General features: G+C 55.1%; 1 protein-coding gene across 3 annotated transcripts in view; it reads left to right on the top strand.

Annotated features, from left to right (window-relative positions):
- Hip1 (huntingtin interacting protein 1) overlaps positions 1 to 18,191 on the top strand; it is a 138,878-nt gene that overhangs the window by 58,205 nt on the left and 62,482 nt on the right. Inside the window, exon 1 of one of the 3 annotated variants that reach the window (XM_047533329.1) lies at positions 4,575 to 4,697. The exons of the other annotated variants lie outside the window; for them this stretch is intronic. Within the exon in view, the coding sequence (XP_047389285.1) occupies positions 4,680 to 4,697 (18 nt within the window). The 5' untranslated portion in view covers positions 4,575 to 4,679. Of the gene's footprint in view, positions 1 to 4,574; positions 4,698 to 18,191 lie in introns of those variants that run through there. 3 annotated transcript variants of the gene reach the window in all.

The following is an 18,191-nucleotide window of genomic DNA, read 5'->3' as shown; positions in this document are numbered from 1 at the left end:
ATAGTGACCCCTTGCCGAGAGCTAACCAAGGGGTCCCAGGAGAACTTCCAGGACAGCATCCCCCTGAGCTCCCACCAGGCCCAGCTCAGTACCACCACATCAAGAACCAAGGCCCCATAACGCCAACCCATAGGGGACAAGCCACATCCAAGCCAGCACACAGGCCACGCTGGGACCTCCCTCAGCCTGCCAAGGCCCTGATGATAGGAGTGCCCCCCACAGGGAGAGGCTTTGGAACCACCCAGCCAAGTGCCCGTCCCGCCAGTGTCCTCCACAGCTCCACTCGGCATGGTCAGTGACTCTGGCTCTTTTTTTCCCCCAGATAATACCTGTTCATTTACTGTCTTCAAATCAAAACAATCAGTTACCTCTGCTTTTTGTCCTTATTTCTTATGATTTCAGCTTTTTTTTTTCTAAAAGGTTAGCTAAAACTTTTTGAGAACTAGCCACACACAGGGCTCTTGGTGTGTGTTGGTGCCCTTAATTCTCACATCGACCCTGGGAGGTCTGGTATTTATGAGCCTACTTTTCATCAAGAGAACTGAAATTCAGAGGTTAAGGCACTTAACCATGTCTACAAAGTAATGGAGTCAGAATTCAACTTGGGATCGGTCGGACTCCAAACTCCTTTCTTCTTTTAATAACGATTGTTACTATGCACGTGATATTTTATCACAGTTCCTTATAAAAATTAAAACACTGGAGGCGAAGTCAAAGATCCCTCGGCCACCTTTCTGGCCCCAGGCTTTAGCTGTACACTCTGTCGTTGAATATTTTTGTATTCCTCATCTGTAAAATATGCGTCGTAATAATAGTCCTGGTTCTGCCTGGCCTGATTTTTTTTTTTAAGGGTCTAATGAGATAATGAATGAAAAGGCACTTTGTGAACACATTTGCCCTCTGCGTGGGCTTATTTTAGTAGCAGCAGAGTACTCACGTTACTACGGCCCTTTTGTAGAGTAGTGTTTCATTTAAACCTTGTTACTGGTAATTACGGAAACCTAACTCCTTTGAAGTACAGTACTGTGTAATCAGGCCCTGCTCAAGCCGGTCATCCAGGGTCATCCACGTGGTATGTGTAGGGACAGGCTAGAGAGTCCTGGTCACCAGTAGGTGTCAGCCTTCACCAGGGCATGTCCACTCATCTTCCGGATGTCAAGGAACTGGGAGCCTCCTGGGTCCTTTCTGTACTTTCTTGCCGATGTCAACTGGGGATGGGTCATGTGGGTGTGGCTGGAGGGAGCCCTGGAGCAGGCAGAGTGCTCCACACGCCAAGGCCGAGCCTTGGCCTGGGTTTGCTCAGAGGTGAGCAGGGAGCCCAGGCCATCCCAGGGAGATGCAAGCATGCCCAGGAGTGGTCCATGATGGGAAGGGACTAACCAGTGCGTGGAGATGCCAGGATCTGAGATGGAAGGGTGGGAGTGGAGGCAGGGAAGGCCATAGCTTGGAGGACCTTGAGTGCCAATGAACCACGGAAGGACTTTTCCTTTGTAGCAGGCTAGTGAGCAATCACAGTAAATGTGTGGAGGATGAATTAGGCAGGCAGAGCGAGGAGGCAGGGAGGCCAGGAAGCTGCTGTTGAGTCTGAGCCAGGGCAGGAGCTTGGGAGCAGACATACTTTGGAAACTCTTTGCAAGGAAGAACAACAGATGTAGAGACAGGTTAGAGGGGGTGATAGAGGGAGAATGTCAGTGGGGGAATTAAGGCTGGCTTAGAAGTTTCTAGCTTGAGAAGCTAAATGAAGGTGGAAATGTTAGTTGACACAGAAAACACAGGAGGAGGAGAAAAATTTACCCATGGACTTGAGGCTGCAGGTGCCTCTGGGGCTGAGACCTCCTAGGAGGTGTGCTGCAGGTGGCCAGGCAGAGTGGCCCAGAGCTGGGGAAGAGGGGGCATGGCAGCAGCTGGCAGGACTTTGGTTCTGGACCTGCTGTTTCCTTTCTGCCTATTCAATTTTCTTGAAAGAGACCCTGGAGCAGGGTAGCCCAAGCTGCAGCGATCCGCGTGCATGCCGGGAGCACGGTGCGTATCTGTGCGTGCACCAGGGACTGCTGGCAAGACTCCCTCTGCACGGAGCAAGGAGCAGCCCATCCCTGGCTGACCTGTCCTAGCACATGGGCAGCTCCTGGGTGAGGAAGTCCTACAGAGAGGGCAACCCCCAGGCGAGCATCTGTGTGGAGCGGGGAAACCAGCCTTCGCTGACCTTTGAGCAGTATATCCATTTCCTGTGGCCGCTAAAACAAACTGGACCACAAACCCAGTGGCTAAAACAAGAGAATTATTTTCTCTCACAGTCCTGGAGCCCGGAAACCCCAAACCAGTGTCCCTGGGCTGTACTCAAAGGTGTTGACAGGGCCACGCTCCCTCCAAGGAGACTCCTTGTCTCCTCTGACCTCAGGTAGCTGCGGGCACCCTTTGGCTTATGGCCATGTCACTCCATTTTCCATCTCTGTGATGCACTGCCTCGTCTCTGTCAACGATCCCTCCCGTAGTGACATGTGATGGCATTTAGGGTCTACGCAGATAATCTCAGAATTCTTAATATATCCACCGTCTACCATATAAAGTAGCATTTACAGGTGCCAGGGCCTGGGGCCGCATGTCTTTGGGGGCCATTATTCAACCTCCTACAGGTAGGGCTTGGGAGGGTACTTCCTTTTGAACGTCACTGCCCACCTGGGTGGTGGGTGTCACTACCTCCATCTTAGATGAGAAACGGTTTTTGCCAGGCGGGGTGCCAAGATTAAGGGGAAACCTTGATCTCTTGATAAACCCGGGCCTTTTTCATGGCATTGTTAAAGAAGCTAAAACGCAGCCACACATATCCGTGTATTTACGTAAGTCCATGTAATAAAGCATCAGATAATCCAGAACTCATCTGGGCAGGGGACACAGGTGGCTTCATGCGGCCCGGGTCTCCCGTGGCACGCAGGGCGGCAGCACTGGAAGGTAAGGAAGCAGTGCCTGCTCCTCGTCCAGCCCCCGCTGCACTGGGTCCCTCCCCACTTGGTGTACGTGGCTCTCAGGAGCATGCGTGTCATCAGAAGAGACCAGAACAGCCCTCCTGACTTGGCTGGCATGGCACAGCATCTTTAGGGCCAGGCTGGCCAGGGGCAGCCCTGGGATGGGGGCAGAAGCAGCAGATCAGGATTAGATAGAGACCTGGGCCCTGAGATCCCCTGCCTGAAGCCAAGGGACCCTTGCCTAGCCTCCAGACCGAGCCACAAAATGAAAATCACCATCACCACAAAAGCCCCTGACGTTCCTGTCCCCACTTCTGCATTAAGAGCTGTTTGATAGCAAGCATCATGGTGGTCTCACTTGCCCCCAGGAGTAAGGAGGAGAAACAGTCACAGATTAGAACTCAGATGGGAAGGGGAGGAGGCTATGTCAGCCCAGCAGGCCCCTTTGGGGCGGTCACCTGTTCATTTGAAAGGATTTTAAAAGCTAGGGGTTCCAACTGCAGGGCTGCCAGGCAACATAGGGAGCTCGTCTCTCCTGGCAGGGTGTGACCTGGGGTAAACCCTCCTCTGGACCTCAGTCCTCACTGTGTAAAGCAAAGTCTGTCTAAGTGGACTCTCAGGTCCCTGCGGTCTCTTGCACCTCAGCCTTACTGCTGCTCTGATTTTGGGGGAAGCCTTATTGAAATTACAGGTTTGGACGACGAAGCTACTTCTGGGGACTTTTCTCCAAATGTGCATTTGGCCGGAGCCCTTTTCTGGCCACCAGCTGCAGTCTCCAGCAGATGGGCGGCTTGGCCTCACGTTTCTCTAAGGAATGGGAGACTGGGAATTCGGGCTTGGGAGGAAGGAGCTCTGAGCTCGAAGCAGACATCATTCAGAAGCCAGGGAGCCAGTTTTCCTCACTCCCAGAAGGGCTGGCTGCAGCTCCCCTGCCAGGGCAGGAGGGCCATTAGAGCCCTCCTGGGGATACCTGTGCCGCTTCCTTCCATTTGGCCATCTGTTTGGAGACCCCAGACTCATTTGGGAGGCCCCTGGAGATCAGCCGCAGGAGGCCAACAACTGGCTCTGAATTCCCTCTTTGTCCGAGGAAGCCAAGTGGGGAGGGGCGGAGGGGACCCCCTGCCCCCGCTGGAATGTCTGCTCGCGCCCCCACCGCTCCCTCCTCTGCCACCTCCCCCGCGCACTTCCTGACTCCCACTGATCCCCCCACCAAAACACGCGAGCGCGCACACACGCGCGCACGCACACACACACACACACACACACACACATACACACGCGCGCGCGCGCGCACACACACACACACACACACCGCACACTCTTCCCGCGGCAGGCGGCCTCCCTCTCCCGGCTCGCCGATCCCGGCGCCCGGGCTTGGGCAGCAACGACCTTTTGTTATTCAAATCACACCCTCGCAGGAGCGTCCGGAGCTGTTCTCGGGGTGCCCTGCGCGCCTGGCCGCGCTTCTCGGGGCTCGGCCGCGGGGCCGCGCCTCCCCCGCCCGGCGCGCGCTGCGGCTCAGCGCTCGGCCCCCTCCCCGCTCGCCCGCCCCGCCCCGCCGTCCTCGGGTCCAGCCGCGGTGTCGCTGCTGCGCGCCGCGGGGGCCCTGCCGGCCGCCCTGCCCGCAGCATGGCACCCCCGGGGCTGCAGTAGCCGGGAGCGGCACTGGGGGGACGCAGGCGCTCCAGGGGCGGGGGGCACCCTGCAGCCTCGGTCATGGACGTGAGCAAGATGGTAAGTGAGAGGGGCTCGGTCCGGCCTCCCCGCCCCCACCGGCTCGTGCCCCTCCGCCCCTCCCCGTCGGCGAGATCCATTGAAAGTTTCTGGATTGTTGATCCTGCCTGTTGGCCCCACTCCGGGCGTGCTGGAGAGGGAGCCTGGCCAGGATGTGGAGGCGGCTGGCGGACCGGGATGGGCTCCCGGTTTCCCGCCGCGCCGCGCCAGGCTGCCCCGGAGATCATATTCCCCGGAGAGGGCGGTGGGTTCGCCTCCCAGATTAGGAAGCCTGTGGGGTGGAGGGAGGCGCAGGCAGGGCTGTGGAAGGGGCTCGTCCTGTCCCTTCCAGACTCCCCTGCCCACCCGCCTGTCCTCTTGAGATCTGCAGGTTTGTAGCTCCGAGCCAGTGGGCAGGGAGGCACAGGTGGCCCTGGGAGGACAGTGAGGCAAAGACAGGGCTTTGACCAAAGTGAGGGGGCAGGAATGGAATCGGGCATGGAGGGTGGAGGTGCTAGATGGGCCAACGGAGAGCCCCAGCTTCAGTGTGCCTGGGGGGCCACGGCCACCTCTGCCTGATCAGCATCTGCTGCCCAGTTCCTTCAGAGTTGGGCTTCCCTGGGGGGATCTGTGTCCTGCCCCAGCAGAGCCCTCCCGCCTCCATCCCAAACATTGTGGGAGCTGAGGACATGTTCATTGATTGAGACACAGATGAAGCCCTCAGCAGGGAGCTGCGTGCAATTTGGGGGATTCCAGAGGAAGGGGGTCTCCTGAAGCACCCACAGGCCTGGACAATGCAGATTTTCCCAAGGATCTCCATTCTTCCTGCTGTGAATGGAGACTGAACGGTGCCTTTGAGGTTACTGCCACCCTGAATGGCTTTAGATCAGGGCACCCAGGCCCAAGCTTGGCCTTGTGTGTCAGGCTGGAGAGGCACCCCCATGATGGACGGTGCTCCCTCCAGGGGCTGTGGGACATCAGAAGATAGGAACCAGCTTGGGATGTGTCTGCAGGAGATGCTGGGGAAGGGGCCTGGGTCTGTCTGTAGCTTAGGAGTGAGAAGGAAATGAAATTCGGGCAGAGTGTACCCCTGCCCAGTGGATGCCCTTTGGGGACAACCATCCTTTGAGAAAGCAGGGATGTTCTTGGTCCTTTCTTGCTCTTGGCATTCTTATCTTGGGATAGGAGACAGTGGGATGGGCAGGTGACTCTTCCTCTGGCAGGAGATCAGTCTCAAACTGATGGGGTGGTGCTGGCGGGGGCTGGGTGAGGGTCCTCCTGGGCTCCTGTCATCCTATGAGGAAACACAGTCCATGGTGGGACGGTGTTCAGAGACGAGCCAACCACTTCCTTGTTTGTGCCATAGGCAGCTCCCCTCAAAATAATCCTTCCCCCAGGTGAAGGAGTGATGTGGAAAACTGAGCGGTACCTGGCCCTTTCCTACAGGTGTCTGAACATGACCAGAGAGCCACTTGTCCAGGCTTGGTTGGGGATCCAGTGGCTGCTGTACCCGATGGCCCCTAAGGTTCCTCTTGACCTTGTGCTCAGGACCCCTCCAAAATCTGACCTGCCAGAACCAGCTTACCCTTCTTTCTGTGTATCCCTCATTAACTCGGCAGCATTTATTTGATTCCTACAATTCTATATCACATGCTAGGTGAGGGACACAGAAGAACATAACCTAAGGCCTCCTGCTCAGTGGGGCCTTTTGCCTGTAAATGAGGAGGACTGAGAGATAGTTTCAGTGCAGACAAGCAATCAGAAGGCCACAGTTCCACTGGCCCTGGGGACCTGAGACTGGACTGTAGCGGTTGATGGGAACAGGACGGAGCCAGCTCTGGAAAGCTGAGAGGAATTGGCTCTGGAAATAGTGATGGGTGTGGCCTGCTGGGACCCTTGCTGGAAGAGGATGAGGCCAAGCCCACCTGGCTGAGTCAACCCTGAGATCAAGAAACGTCTAAATGCTTGATTGGGCTTAGGCCAGGAAAGCCCTGGCCTGTCGGCGCTGGGTAACCTCTGGGGCATTTTGAGCCCAGGAGGGGTGCATTTATTGTTTCTTTCCCCTCTTAGCTTAGAGTCCAAACGAAAGTGATATTAGATCATTAATCATTGAACAGGCAAGCGCTCAGCCCTGAAACCATTGTCCTCCGCTCTTTTCGAAGAACACAGACCCTGTGGGTATGTAGCAAGGGAACCTTCCCCACCTGGGGCATTGGCAGCTACTTCCTGTTCCTGCAGAAGGCCAGTGGTACTGACTGTCCTGACCATTGGGTCCCCATGTTTGATTTGAAGGCCTGCCTCAGAGGGCCTTTGGCTGCAGGGATAACCCCAAATCCAGCATCGCAGCCACATCCCCACAGCCCAGCATCAGCCCTGAGGGTTGGCCCTGCTTGTCACTGAATGAGAAAAGGCAGATTATGTTCCCAGTTCCCCAACTCGCTGTGTGATCTGAAGTGTTTCCCCTAACCTCTTGGCCTCTTAAGTGACATGGTACTTTAGTAACCTAGTGAAGCCTGCAAATGGCTCTTTTAAGGCAGGCCCTGGAGTAGAAAGTCCTCCAGCGTAGTAGTTATTTTGCAGTGATGGCTTCCTAAGTCCCTCCTGGCGCTAAGGTGACTGAATCTCCCACACCCTCTAATTTCTTGATTGGCCTGAAGAGCTAAGCCTATACCTCTTTTCTCTGGACTGCTCGGGGCCAAGTCTCCCAGGTCTAGTTATCTTTCTAAATGTGGGTACAAATGACTGGTCGTGGCAGATTCGCCAGCTGCTGCAAGTGATGAATTTTTGATGCCATCAGATATCTGCCCTCGGGAGCGCCCGTTAACCCCGCAGCGGGGATAAAGCGCAGCCTCCTTGGGATTGCTGATGGAGCCTGCCTCCCCTCGACCTGGAGAATGCGCAGGACCAGAACTGGGGGAGAATCAGCGCCACCAGCCCTCACCAAGAACATACAGCTTAGAGAACAGCTCGCGTTTGCATAGGTGACCCTTTACAGTCCACAGAGCAGGGTCACCCGTCCCACCGCAGCCCTGTGGGAAGGCAGGGCAGTAATAATTAGCCACCTTTACTGCTAAGATTGGAGTTCAGAAAAGTTGAGCCCAGGATCCTATGCCAAGGGCAAAGCCAAGTCTTGTACCCAGTTCTGATAACCAAATATACACTAGGTGAAAAAATAATAGAAGGTAAAGGAAAAAAAAGTAAAAGTGGGACCACGCTAATGGCAGAAGATGAGCTGGGGATGGTGGCCTTTGGCCTCTGAGTCCCCTGGGGAAGAAGGTCCAAAGGAGCACGGTTAGCATCTGCCTATATATGGACTATGCACCTCAAATCACCTGCAGCTATTTTTAAAACTTTGGGATTCTTTTGTGAATCTCACTGCCTCATCCTCAGACGTGAGACTCCTGACTCACCCAGCAGGAGATGGGAGGGATGCCGAAAAGGTGATTCAGATATTCTGAGTAACGGATGATGATAGCGGTAGGCACAAAGGACTTCTGGCCACCCACGCGCTGCTGGCGCACTGTATTCGCTGGGCTGGAGGCGGGATGTGAGAGAAGCTGAATGGCGGGCTGGGGAGATCCTGGTGCAGGACCATGCCAGGGATCTGGGGCAGCCCGCACCAGCTAATAACCGCACGGAAAGGAGACTGCCCTCCCGTCCAGGGCGTGAGCTAAGTAATTAGTTGAAGCAGTAAAAACTCAGATGTATTCCTTGGTTTTGGTTGTATATCCATATGCGCCCAGGAAAGTTCCAGGTGCCTTGCAATTTTTTTTTTTTTCACTGAGGTCAGTTTCTTAGTCCATTCATGCAGTTGCAACAAAATAACCAAGACTAGGTCCTTTATAAAGAACTGAAATGATTTCTCACAGTTCTGGAGGCTGGTAAGTCCACGATCAGGATGTGGCAGGTTCAGTGTCTGGTGAGGGCTGCTCTCTGCTTCCAAGATGGCACCTTCCTGCTGTGTGCTCCAGAGGGGAGGAATGGTGGAAGGAACAAAGGACAAGAGGGTCCCCCTTCCACCTCTAGCCCTTTTATAAGAGTGGCGATCTCATGTGTGAGAGCAGAGCCCTGTGACTTAATCCTGTTGCCCTGGGACTTGAGTTTAATGTTTAACCTGAATCTAGAGGAGATGAAAACACTTAAATCATAGTAGTTGGAGTCCAGAAAACTTGTAGCCTCTCACCAAGAGAATGTGCAGAGGAGGGTGAAGACAGTGTCACCCTTGTAACACCGTCCTCAAGCGCGTGGAAGCCTGCATAGGGACCGATCGTGGTCTTTGACTTGCTGGGGACTGTTGGGAGGAAGAGGGAGTGCGGGCTCCAGGTGGTCCCAGAGGGTGGGGTAGCGGGGAGGTGGGCAGGGGTTCTGCAGTCCTCTGGTGGAATGAACTCCCCGACCAGGGAGCTGGAGCCACTTGGGGACCCCGAGGAGGGTGGCTTCCTAGAGCAGCCCCACTCGTAGCACCTGGAGACTTTGGCTCAGCACATGGGCCTCGGGAACAGCCTTCAGAAACCCGTGGGTTCCACGGCTGAGGTCTGGCGTGGCTGGCAAAGGAGAATTTGACCTCTTGTGCAAAGACAGCAGTTCCAGAGAAGCGAGGTGGTGCACGTCGGGATCTCAGAACACATCGGGTGTCACGAGCAGGAGCTTCCCCGGCCAGCCTGCTGTAACGGCAGGAGTCGTAGGTGACATTGGTGTCAGCCAGGGGCCAGTGGAGAAGGAAGGAAATTTCTTTTTTGCCTCCTTTAAGGATGCTTAGGAAAATGACATTTTTATTAACCATATGAAACCTATTTTTTTTTTTTTATTCTGGCAGTAATGGGGTTGAATCCAGGGGTGCTCTACCACTGAGCCACATTCCCACCCTTTTTACTAAGTTGCTGAGGCTGACCTGGAACTCGGGATCCTCCTGCCTCAGCCTCCCGAGTAGCTGGGCCTCCGGGCTTGTGCCACTGCACCCAGCTACTGCTGTCTTGTATCATCGCTGATCACCAAGACTTTATCCCAGCACGACGAGGTGGAATTCAGTCCAGACGTGAGTGGGACAAGCCTTCGTGCACAGGCCCTGGTTGAGGATGTTCAGATGCCACGGATCGGCTGGGACCTCGTCGGCTGAAAGCGCGGTGTGTGGGGGGTGAGGGGTGGTCAGTCCCTCCCTGCAGAGCGTTGAGTGTGAAGCACGTTAATAGATGCTTGCAGTTGACGGGACGCTCTGAGCTGGATTGTCTTCTGCTCACAACAGCCTTAGAAGCAGGATTTGGTGTCCCTCAATGTCCCTGCTTCACCTGTGAGGATCTTACTCCCAGCATCCCTCCAAGTCACACCAGCGGCTGGGGAAGCCCAGAGGCAAACATGCCCACAGTCACCCTGAGGACCCCCTCCCTCTAGCTGCCGTATTTCTTTGTCCCCTGTGTGCCATCCCCCGACCCCAAAACACACAGCTGGGTGATTTTTTGTTTGTTTGTTTCTGGAGATTTAACCCAAGGGTGCTTTACCACTGAGCCACAGTCCCACGTCCCCGGCCCCTGTTTTGTTTTTTATTTTGAGACAGGGTCTTGCGAGGTTGCTTACAGCCTCGCTAAGTTGCTGAGGCTGGCTTTGAAACTGCAGTCCTCCTGCCTCAGCCTCCCAAGCTGCTGGGATTGCAGGTGTGCACCACCATAGTCGCCAGGTCATTTTCTTGATGTGCATTTCTAGCGACTGTTTCCTGTTCACCTTTGTCTCCTTCCTGGCCCAGAGAAGTCCCAGTCCAGTCCCAGAGCCAGACAGGCACGTGGTCAGCAACTGGCCCTGAGCCAGAGGATTCCAGCAGCCTGACAAAACTCATGTTGCCCTGGAGCCCCAAAGAAATTAAGCCATAGGTCTAAACGAAGGAAGGAGGGAGGGGAAAACCCACCGTGTCTCCTTCAGATCCCTGGGGCCCCCATGCGTCCTTGATTTGGAGGTGCCTAAGTGGACCAGAGAACTTGGGAGTGGGAGCTGAGCTGGACATTCCCAAAGCATGGAGGATTAGGGAGCCTCTTCCATGGCCTGAGAATATTCTAGATGCCAAGCTTGGGCCTCAGAGTCACAAGGCCAGAGACTAAATCTTGGTGCCACCATCCGATGGATCTGTGGCCGAGCATTAGTCAGGTGACCTTGCTGTGCTTGGGTTTCTCAGCCCTCGGCCAGGTTGGCGGCTGCAGCCTGCTGGGGTGGCTGTGCCGCACACAGGAGGGGCTTGGTAAGCCATGTCTGTAGTTAGTAATGCGTTTGCTCATTAGTTCAGGCAACAGATGAAATTGTCAAACTGAAGGTAGCAGGTGGAGCATGGCTTCTTTCAGGACGATCCTGCTCCTGTTTGGATGTGGTCACTGTGTCCCCAGGTTCATCTGTTGAAGCTTGATTCCCCTCATGACCTCATCTGACCATGGTGTTAAGAGATACCTTTGGGCATCTATGGCACACGCTATGATCCCAGTGGCTCAGGAGGCTGAGGTAGAAGGATCTTGAGTTCAAAACCAGCCTCAGCAACTTAGCAAAGCCCTGAGCATCTCAGTGAGACCCTGTCTCTAAATAAAATGTAAAAAAGGGCTAGGGGTGTGGCTCAGTGGTTAAGTGCCCTGAGGTTCAATCCCCAGTACCAAAATAAAAAAAAAAAACTCCTTTGGGAGTGATTGAGATAGATAAGGTCATCATAGTGGAGCCACCACCAGTGATTCCTGGTGGCTTTATAAGGAGAGACCAGAGCCTAGAGACACACATACGCTCCCTGTCTCTGGCTGTGTGTAATACCCTGTGCTGCTTTGGGACTTTGCTAGCAAGAAGGCCACCATCAGATGTGGGCCCTTAAATTTCTAGAACTGTGAACTCAATAAACCTTTCTACTTTATAAAGTTTTCCAGCCTCAGGCATTTTGTTACAGTAATGCAAAATAGATTACTGTATTCACTCTGCTGGTTGAGCTCAGTCTAATGCATTTAGGCAGGTTGGTCAGTCATAGCAATACAAGCGATAGAATGCACGAAGTACATTTGAGGCCTGTGCTGGTGTGGAAGAGGTGGGATTATCCAGCTGGCAACTCGAGGAGGGGATCATTGAGAAAGCAAGGGATGAATGGGAAGGAGTTCCTCCACCTGGTGAGGAGAATAAGGGCATTCCAGGGACATTAAAGACCCAAGGTCATGAAACTAAGTGGTTTATTCAGGACCTGTCTGGTTTGTGCTGGAAGAGTAGGCACAGCCCATCTCTATGGGATGAGCAGTGTCAAGTCCTTCTGTGCCTCAGTACTGCCTAAAAGAGCTGCAGCCAGGCACGGGGCACAAGCTGTTCCAGAGGCTGAGGCAGGAGGATCACAGGTTTGAGGTCAGCCGGGGCAACTTAAAATAAAATTAAAAGGCTGGGGATGTGGTTTGGTGGTAGAATGCTTGCCTGGCCTGCGTTAGGCTGTGTTCAAGACTCGGTGCTGCAGACTTGGGGGTTGGGGGCAACAGTTTGGAAACACGTGGCATACAGTAGGTGCCTAATGAATGATGAAAAGAGCCACTGAATAATGAAAGGAGCAGACATTTCTGTTGAAGTCAGAACAGCCCCTCCTGGGAGTGGACGTGGAGTAGGCTTGCCAGGAGCAGGGTCCAGAGGAATGGGAGAGGAGGAGTGGGCACAGGTGTGACCGCCCAGGTTAAAAATAACCGGCGAGTCTCTGGGGAACCAGTCAGCGGCTTGGATGTGCTATTTTGGTCGACAGATCTCCCCCGCTCTGGTGCCAGTGCCTGGAGATGGTGGCCCTCGTGGTCCCCCGATCAGCGTGGGAATGGCCAACGGGGCTGAAGCAGTTTCTCTTGAACGGGACGCTTCCATGGGCTTCCATCGTGACTCCTCCTGGAGCCCTCGTTGATCTCATCTTCTGGGACCTAAATAGCTTCCCCTTGCGGGTTCCTCCTGGCCTGGGAAGCAGTCTGGAAACAGCGCCGCCTCTCTCCTGCTGGCTGCGAGAGGCATTGTCGGCCTGGCCCTGGACACCGAGGCCCCGGCGGTTGCAACCGGAGTCCTGGCCAGTGCCTTTTGGCTCTTTAGATGTGCAAAATTGACCCCTGAGGTGCTGATACTAAAGACCCCCCCAGGCTCTGTGCCAGCCGAGACTGCGCAAGAATGTGCTGGCTGGGTGCTGTCACCTTCAGAGGGGTGGAGAGGACAGGTCATCACAGCCCAGCGTGACGAGTGGACTAGCAGAGGTTTAAGGACAGTCCCACAGAAGCTCGGAGGTGGGAAGAGCTGACCCACTGGGTGGCACACAGGGCGAGTCGAGGAGGGAGGCATTTCTTTCATTTATTCTGAAAAGTCTTATGGGTGCCCCCCGACTGCCCCCTGCTGTTCCAGGTACTCGGCGTGCGTCACAGAACCAGGTCCCTGCGCCTTGGAGCCGAGCTGTGTGCGGTGGGAGGGGAGGTGGATGGTAGTAAATGCAAATGAGCACGTCGTGTAGACGTCGGAAGGTGGAAGATTTCCCGTGGAAGGGTGGCGTGCAGAATGGCCAACTTGCCCTGAGGATGCTCGTGAAAGAGGGAGAGCGGCTCCCTGGCTGCCAGGGCACCCTGGGAGCCTGGATCCTAGTCTCACTTGGCACACAGTCTGGCAGAGATCACGGCCCCAGCCACGGCCCCTGGCTCATTGCTGGGCTGCCGAGTCTGGACCTCAGCGACCTCTCTGTGCGGCAGGGTCCTCTTCCCCTCCTCTCGGGGTCTGTTTGGCAGGGATCCAGCAGGGTGGTGTGGAGAGCACCAGGAGGGAGCTCGCCTGTGTCTGCCAGATTTCACGGCAGCCGGGCAGGCGCTGCCTCCCCTTTGGACTGAGGAGCCGAGCGTCACCTGGGCCATTCAGTGGCGGTGGCTCTGTTGTGGGTGGAGTTCTATCAACATGTCAAGAGACTCTCCCAGCTGTGCCCAGTAACCCCAGCTCAAATGAGGCTGGAGTGACAGTACTTTGATTTGGAGAAACAGGTGTAGGAGAATTCAGATTGCACAGGATCCCTCGTCTTGGCCGCCTCCCTCCTCCCCGGCTCCCGGCTCCTGGGAGAGATGACCCAAGCGCATTGCCTGCCAGTGCTGTCGTGTGGCGGGGCTGGCGCTCTGCACCCTGAGGACATGTAGATGTCACTTACTTGGCTATGGTCACCAGCAGGAACAGCAAGGAAACGGGGCATCTAGAGGAGATGTTGAACTTCGGCTGTTTTTTAGGAAATGTGAAAAGGTGTCTCCCACCATGTGACATGACTGATAATAATTGGGCCCTTCGAGACTTTCGTGTGTTTCTGTGCATGCACAAGTGCACTACGCTGAACTGTACGAAAGTGCAGTTTTTGTTGGTCAAAAACAGCCAGATTGTCATTTGATTCAACCAAGATTGACACATAAACAAATGCACATAAACAAATGTGGAGTCATACCGTAACAGAGCTTGATATATTTGGGGGGGTGAGGGCAGGTACTGGGATTGAACCCAGGGGCATGCTACCACTGAGCCACAACACCAGCCCTTTTTATTTTTTATTTTGAGACAGGGTCTCACTAATTTGCTGAGGGCCTCACTAAGTTGCTGAGGCTGGCCTCAAACTTGCAATCCTCCTACCTCAGCCTCCCAAGTCCCTGAGATTACAGCTGTGCACCACCACACCTGGTGCCTTATGCTTTTATTTTAGCATTCACTGCGTTGTAGACTGAGAAACAGTGTGTGATGGTGGTCAAGGTCCTGGGGTTCGAAGTCTGTCCACTGCTTACTCACCTGACAGGTTACCTTGGGTCCCTGGGCCATTTCCCTTTCATATCATGGAATAGTCATGGAACCTTCCATGCAGGGCTGTGAGGGCAGATGAATTCACATGTTTGTGAAGTGCTTAAGGTAAATTTAGCAAGTATCACTGTCTTTCCCGTGAGTTCAGGTGACACGTCATCCGCCCTCTGTTAATACATTTTCCCACTCTTAAGGTGAGATCCTTATATATTTATCCAGTCATCACTTTATGCCTTAAGGATGCAGGTGTCGAGGTGTTAGCTTTTAAGAATTCTTTTTACTGATGAGCTTTGAGCTGGGTGATGATTATAGGGGAAGGTTCTCTGGGCTATTGGCCTGTAAACTAACTCACCAGTTAGTCTTAGTCTGTTCCTGCTGCTGTAACAAAACCATTTGAACTGCGCGATTTATTAACAGAAGAAATATACTTCCCACCTTTCTGGAGGCCAAGGAGCCTGTGATCCTGGGGCCAGCAGATTTGGTGTCTGGCGAGTGCCTGTTCTGTTCCCGGTATGTCCTCACAGCCTCTTCACAGGGCCGGGGAGGGAGAAGGGTGAATGCTGGATCTCATGTGGCAGAAGAGATGGAAGGAACAGACTGCTCTCGGCAGCCCTGTCATGGGGCGTTCATCCTGTCCACGAGGGCAGAGCCTCGGGAAGCACCTAATCACCCCCAGAAGGCCCACCTCTCAATGCTGCGCAGAGGGAGTGAAGTGTTAACATAAGGGACATGTCAAGGGACACAGGATTTGCACTGTGGCACCCCCCTTTGCTCCTCCATCCCCATGGCGACACTGGCAGCTGGGTGGTCCCCTGGGGCCTCATCCCAGCTCTCCCCTCTGGTCATTTGCCCTGTGGGCCCCTTTCCAGGCCAGCTCCTCCTCTGGTGAGCCAGCTCCTCCTCCTTTCTTCAGCCCTGGCCAGATGCCCACCCTGTTGCCCCGTGAGCTGTGCCCACAGGTGTCACTCCTCTAAACATGCCGTGGACACTGCCCGTCATCTGTCCAGCTAAACCACGGTCTTTGAAGCCAGCACTGTCTTCCTTATCTGCAAGTTGACCAGACGCAGGGTCTGGCATGTAGCTCCTCTGTGTGTGTCGGAAGGTGGAATCTAGCGCATGAAGAAAACCAGGAGTAACTGAACGGTGGAACTCAAATAAATGGAGGTGGTTGGGAAGGGGTTTGCCCAGACAGGAGGGTCAGATGATGCAGGGCATGTTTGGAAACATATCTGAGGGGCAGGAGTGACTGGTGGGATTGAAAAGGCCAGCAGAGGCCAGTCCCCAAGCTTTGGTTGCCAGGCCAAGAAGTTGCCAGACTCACTGCGTGTGGCAGTGAGCCCAATGTATCAGTCACCTTTCCGTTGCTGTTACAAATGCCAGAGATAATCAACTTAAAAAGATAAAAAGGTTTATTTTGCTCAGTTTCAGAAGTTCCAGCCCATGATCCATTGGCCTGTTCTTCTTGGGCCTGTGGTGAGGTAGTGCATTGTGGTAGGAGCACACGGTACAGGAAGCTGCTCGCCTCATGGTGTCTGGGGAGAGAAAGAGAGACAGGAAGAAGCAGAGTCCCAATATCTCCTAAGACATGGGTCCACTGACCCAGCGACTTCCCCCTAGGGCCGCTTTTAAAGGTTCTGCACCTCCCGATGGAGCCGCGAGCTGGGGACCAGGTCAAACCGTAACATCTGGGTGGTTGGAACTGTCCTATGGAAAATGTCTGGCAGTGTTGTGGGGGACTGCAGGCTGTCAGGCCTGGAGGCTTGGCGGCAGCCACCCCCCACCCTCTGAGACTCCTCTGCTCACTCCCGAGGAGGGCTCTCTTCAGCCCTGGAGAGACAGCGAGGGTCGTGGCAGCGGAGCTCTGAGGAAGTCGTGTGGCAGCCCCAGTGGATGATGAGATCCACCTCCAGGAGTAGCAGCAGCCCTCCCTTCGCCTGGAGCGCTAGCGAGTCCTCACCCACTGGGGTCAGAGTGGGCAGGACCTCAGGGCCTTCCACAGCCTCCTGCGGGGAGCCAGGCCCTGCACTGCTCACTCGCTGGTTGGCTTTTCTTTGGTTCTGTCCTGAGATTAGCGAGACCTACGCTCTGCTTGTCCTTTCCTAAGGATCTCTGTCCCTGAAACCGAGGGCTTGGCGTTGGCCTCTGTGTTCAGTGGAAACCAGTCTGATTGTCCTTCTCAGGCCAGGGAAGAGGTGACTGGGATCAGTGAACGAGAACCTGCACTGAGACCTGGGTTCAAATTCTGGCTCTGCTACTCACTAACTGGGTCGCCCAGTTAGCAGGCATCGTGACCAGCTGGACAGTTCCCGAGGTGTTCTGTGCCTGGGTTTCCTGTGTACTCAGTGGGGTTGGTCCCAGGGTTGCTGTAGGGGCTCTGAACTACGGGTGTGGCTCTCAGACCCGTTATGGGCCAGGTGAGGGTAATGGGGTGGGCTTCAGTCCAGGGGAGGGAAGGCTCCTCCACCTGTATGTATGGTAGGGAGGGAAACAGACCCAAGAGGGGGCAAAGGAAGTTGAAAGAACAAGCCAGAGACTGAACGCTTTGTGCCATGTAACCTCCGCCCCTTCCCGGACACACATGCACACTCCCCTGCCACTCAGGCTGGACAGGGCCGAGCACGGGGACAGTGGCCAGCTCAGCTTCCTCTGCCGTGCGCCCGCCAGCCCGCCCGCCCTCCCTGTGCTTCCCCCGGTCCCGCACGCTTCTCCCGTGACCTTGCTTCCTCTTTTGCTCTGGAGAGGCCCAGTCCCTGGAAAGCTTGGTCAGCTCTTGCCAGCGGCCACCTGTGTCCCAGCCCTTGCTGTAACCGGAGAGTGTGCTAGGCCACGTCCCCGTCCCAGCTACCTCCCCTCACGTCTAACAGAATCGTTATCATTTCTCCCATTTGCAACGGGGAAGCCCTGGCCCCCTCCTTCCATCTGCTGCCCCTCTGCTCCCCAAATGGCAGAAGTGCTACGGCCGCCCGCTGCCTCTGGCTCCCCTTTCTGTCCTGGACCCCATCAGGGAGAGGGTTTCCACGCCTCCCACTGGACCCAAGCAGCCCCGTGAGTTCCACGCAGTCGACTCATCTCTTCGGCCCGCTCAGTCGCAGTTACGCGGATCGCGCATGTCTTCCAGTTCCCGCTCTCCTGGATTCTCCGTTTGCATTACTGACTCCCTCCTCTCTGTTCCAGGAATGTCGGGGTGTCCCCGACTCCTCGCCTGCACTCACTCCTGGGGGACCTTGTCCACTTAAATTGAATGCCCCGTGATGGAGGCTGCAGAGAGTGCTCTGTCCCTGCGTCTCCTGCGTCACAGGAGACACGGCATGCGTCCCTTCTCTCATTCCGGCTCTGAGGATGCTCTTCACCACATTTATAACTCTAGCTGGGAACTTGTCTGAATTCCAGACCTGGCACAGCCCGCTGCTCATTTATAGCTCTGCTTGGATCCCTGATAGACATCTCGCCTTTCACGCTTCCAGAAATGAGCCCCTGGCTCCCCGCCCAAACCCTAACCCTCCTGTGGCGCTCTGCGTCTCCTCAATGGCAGCTCCGTCCTTCCTGCTGCTCTGGCCAAGGGTCGGTGTGTCTTCGTGGCCTCCTTCCTTCCTTCCTTCCCTCCTCCATGGCCTCCCACCAGCAAATTCCCTGTCAGCAGACCCCGGTAGCTCTACCTTCAAAACAAGTCCCCAATCCGACCACATCTCGTCACTTCCTCTGCTGCCGTCATGGTCTGAGCCACATCATCTCCGGCCCGAGCTGATA

This window comes from Sciurus carolinensis, chromosome 18 (genome assembly GCF_902686445.1).
Source record: "Sciurus carolinensis chromosome 18, mSciCar1.2, whole genome shotgun sequence".
Classification (NCBI taxonomy): domain Eukaryota; kingdom Metazoa; phylum Chordata; class Mammalia; order Rodentia; family Sciuridae; genus Sciurus; species Sciurus carolinensis.
This window is presented reverse-complemented; position numbering and strand designations above follow the sequence as displayed.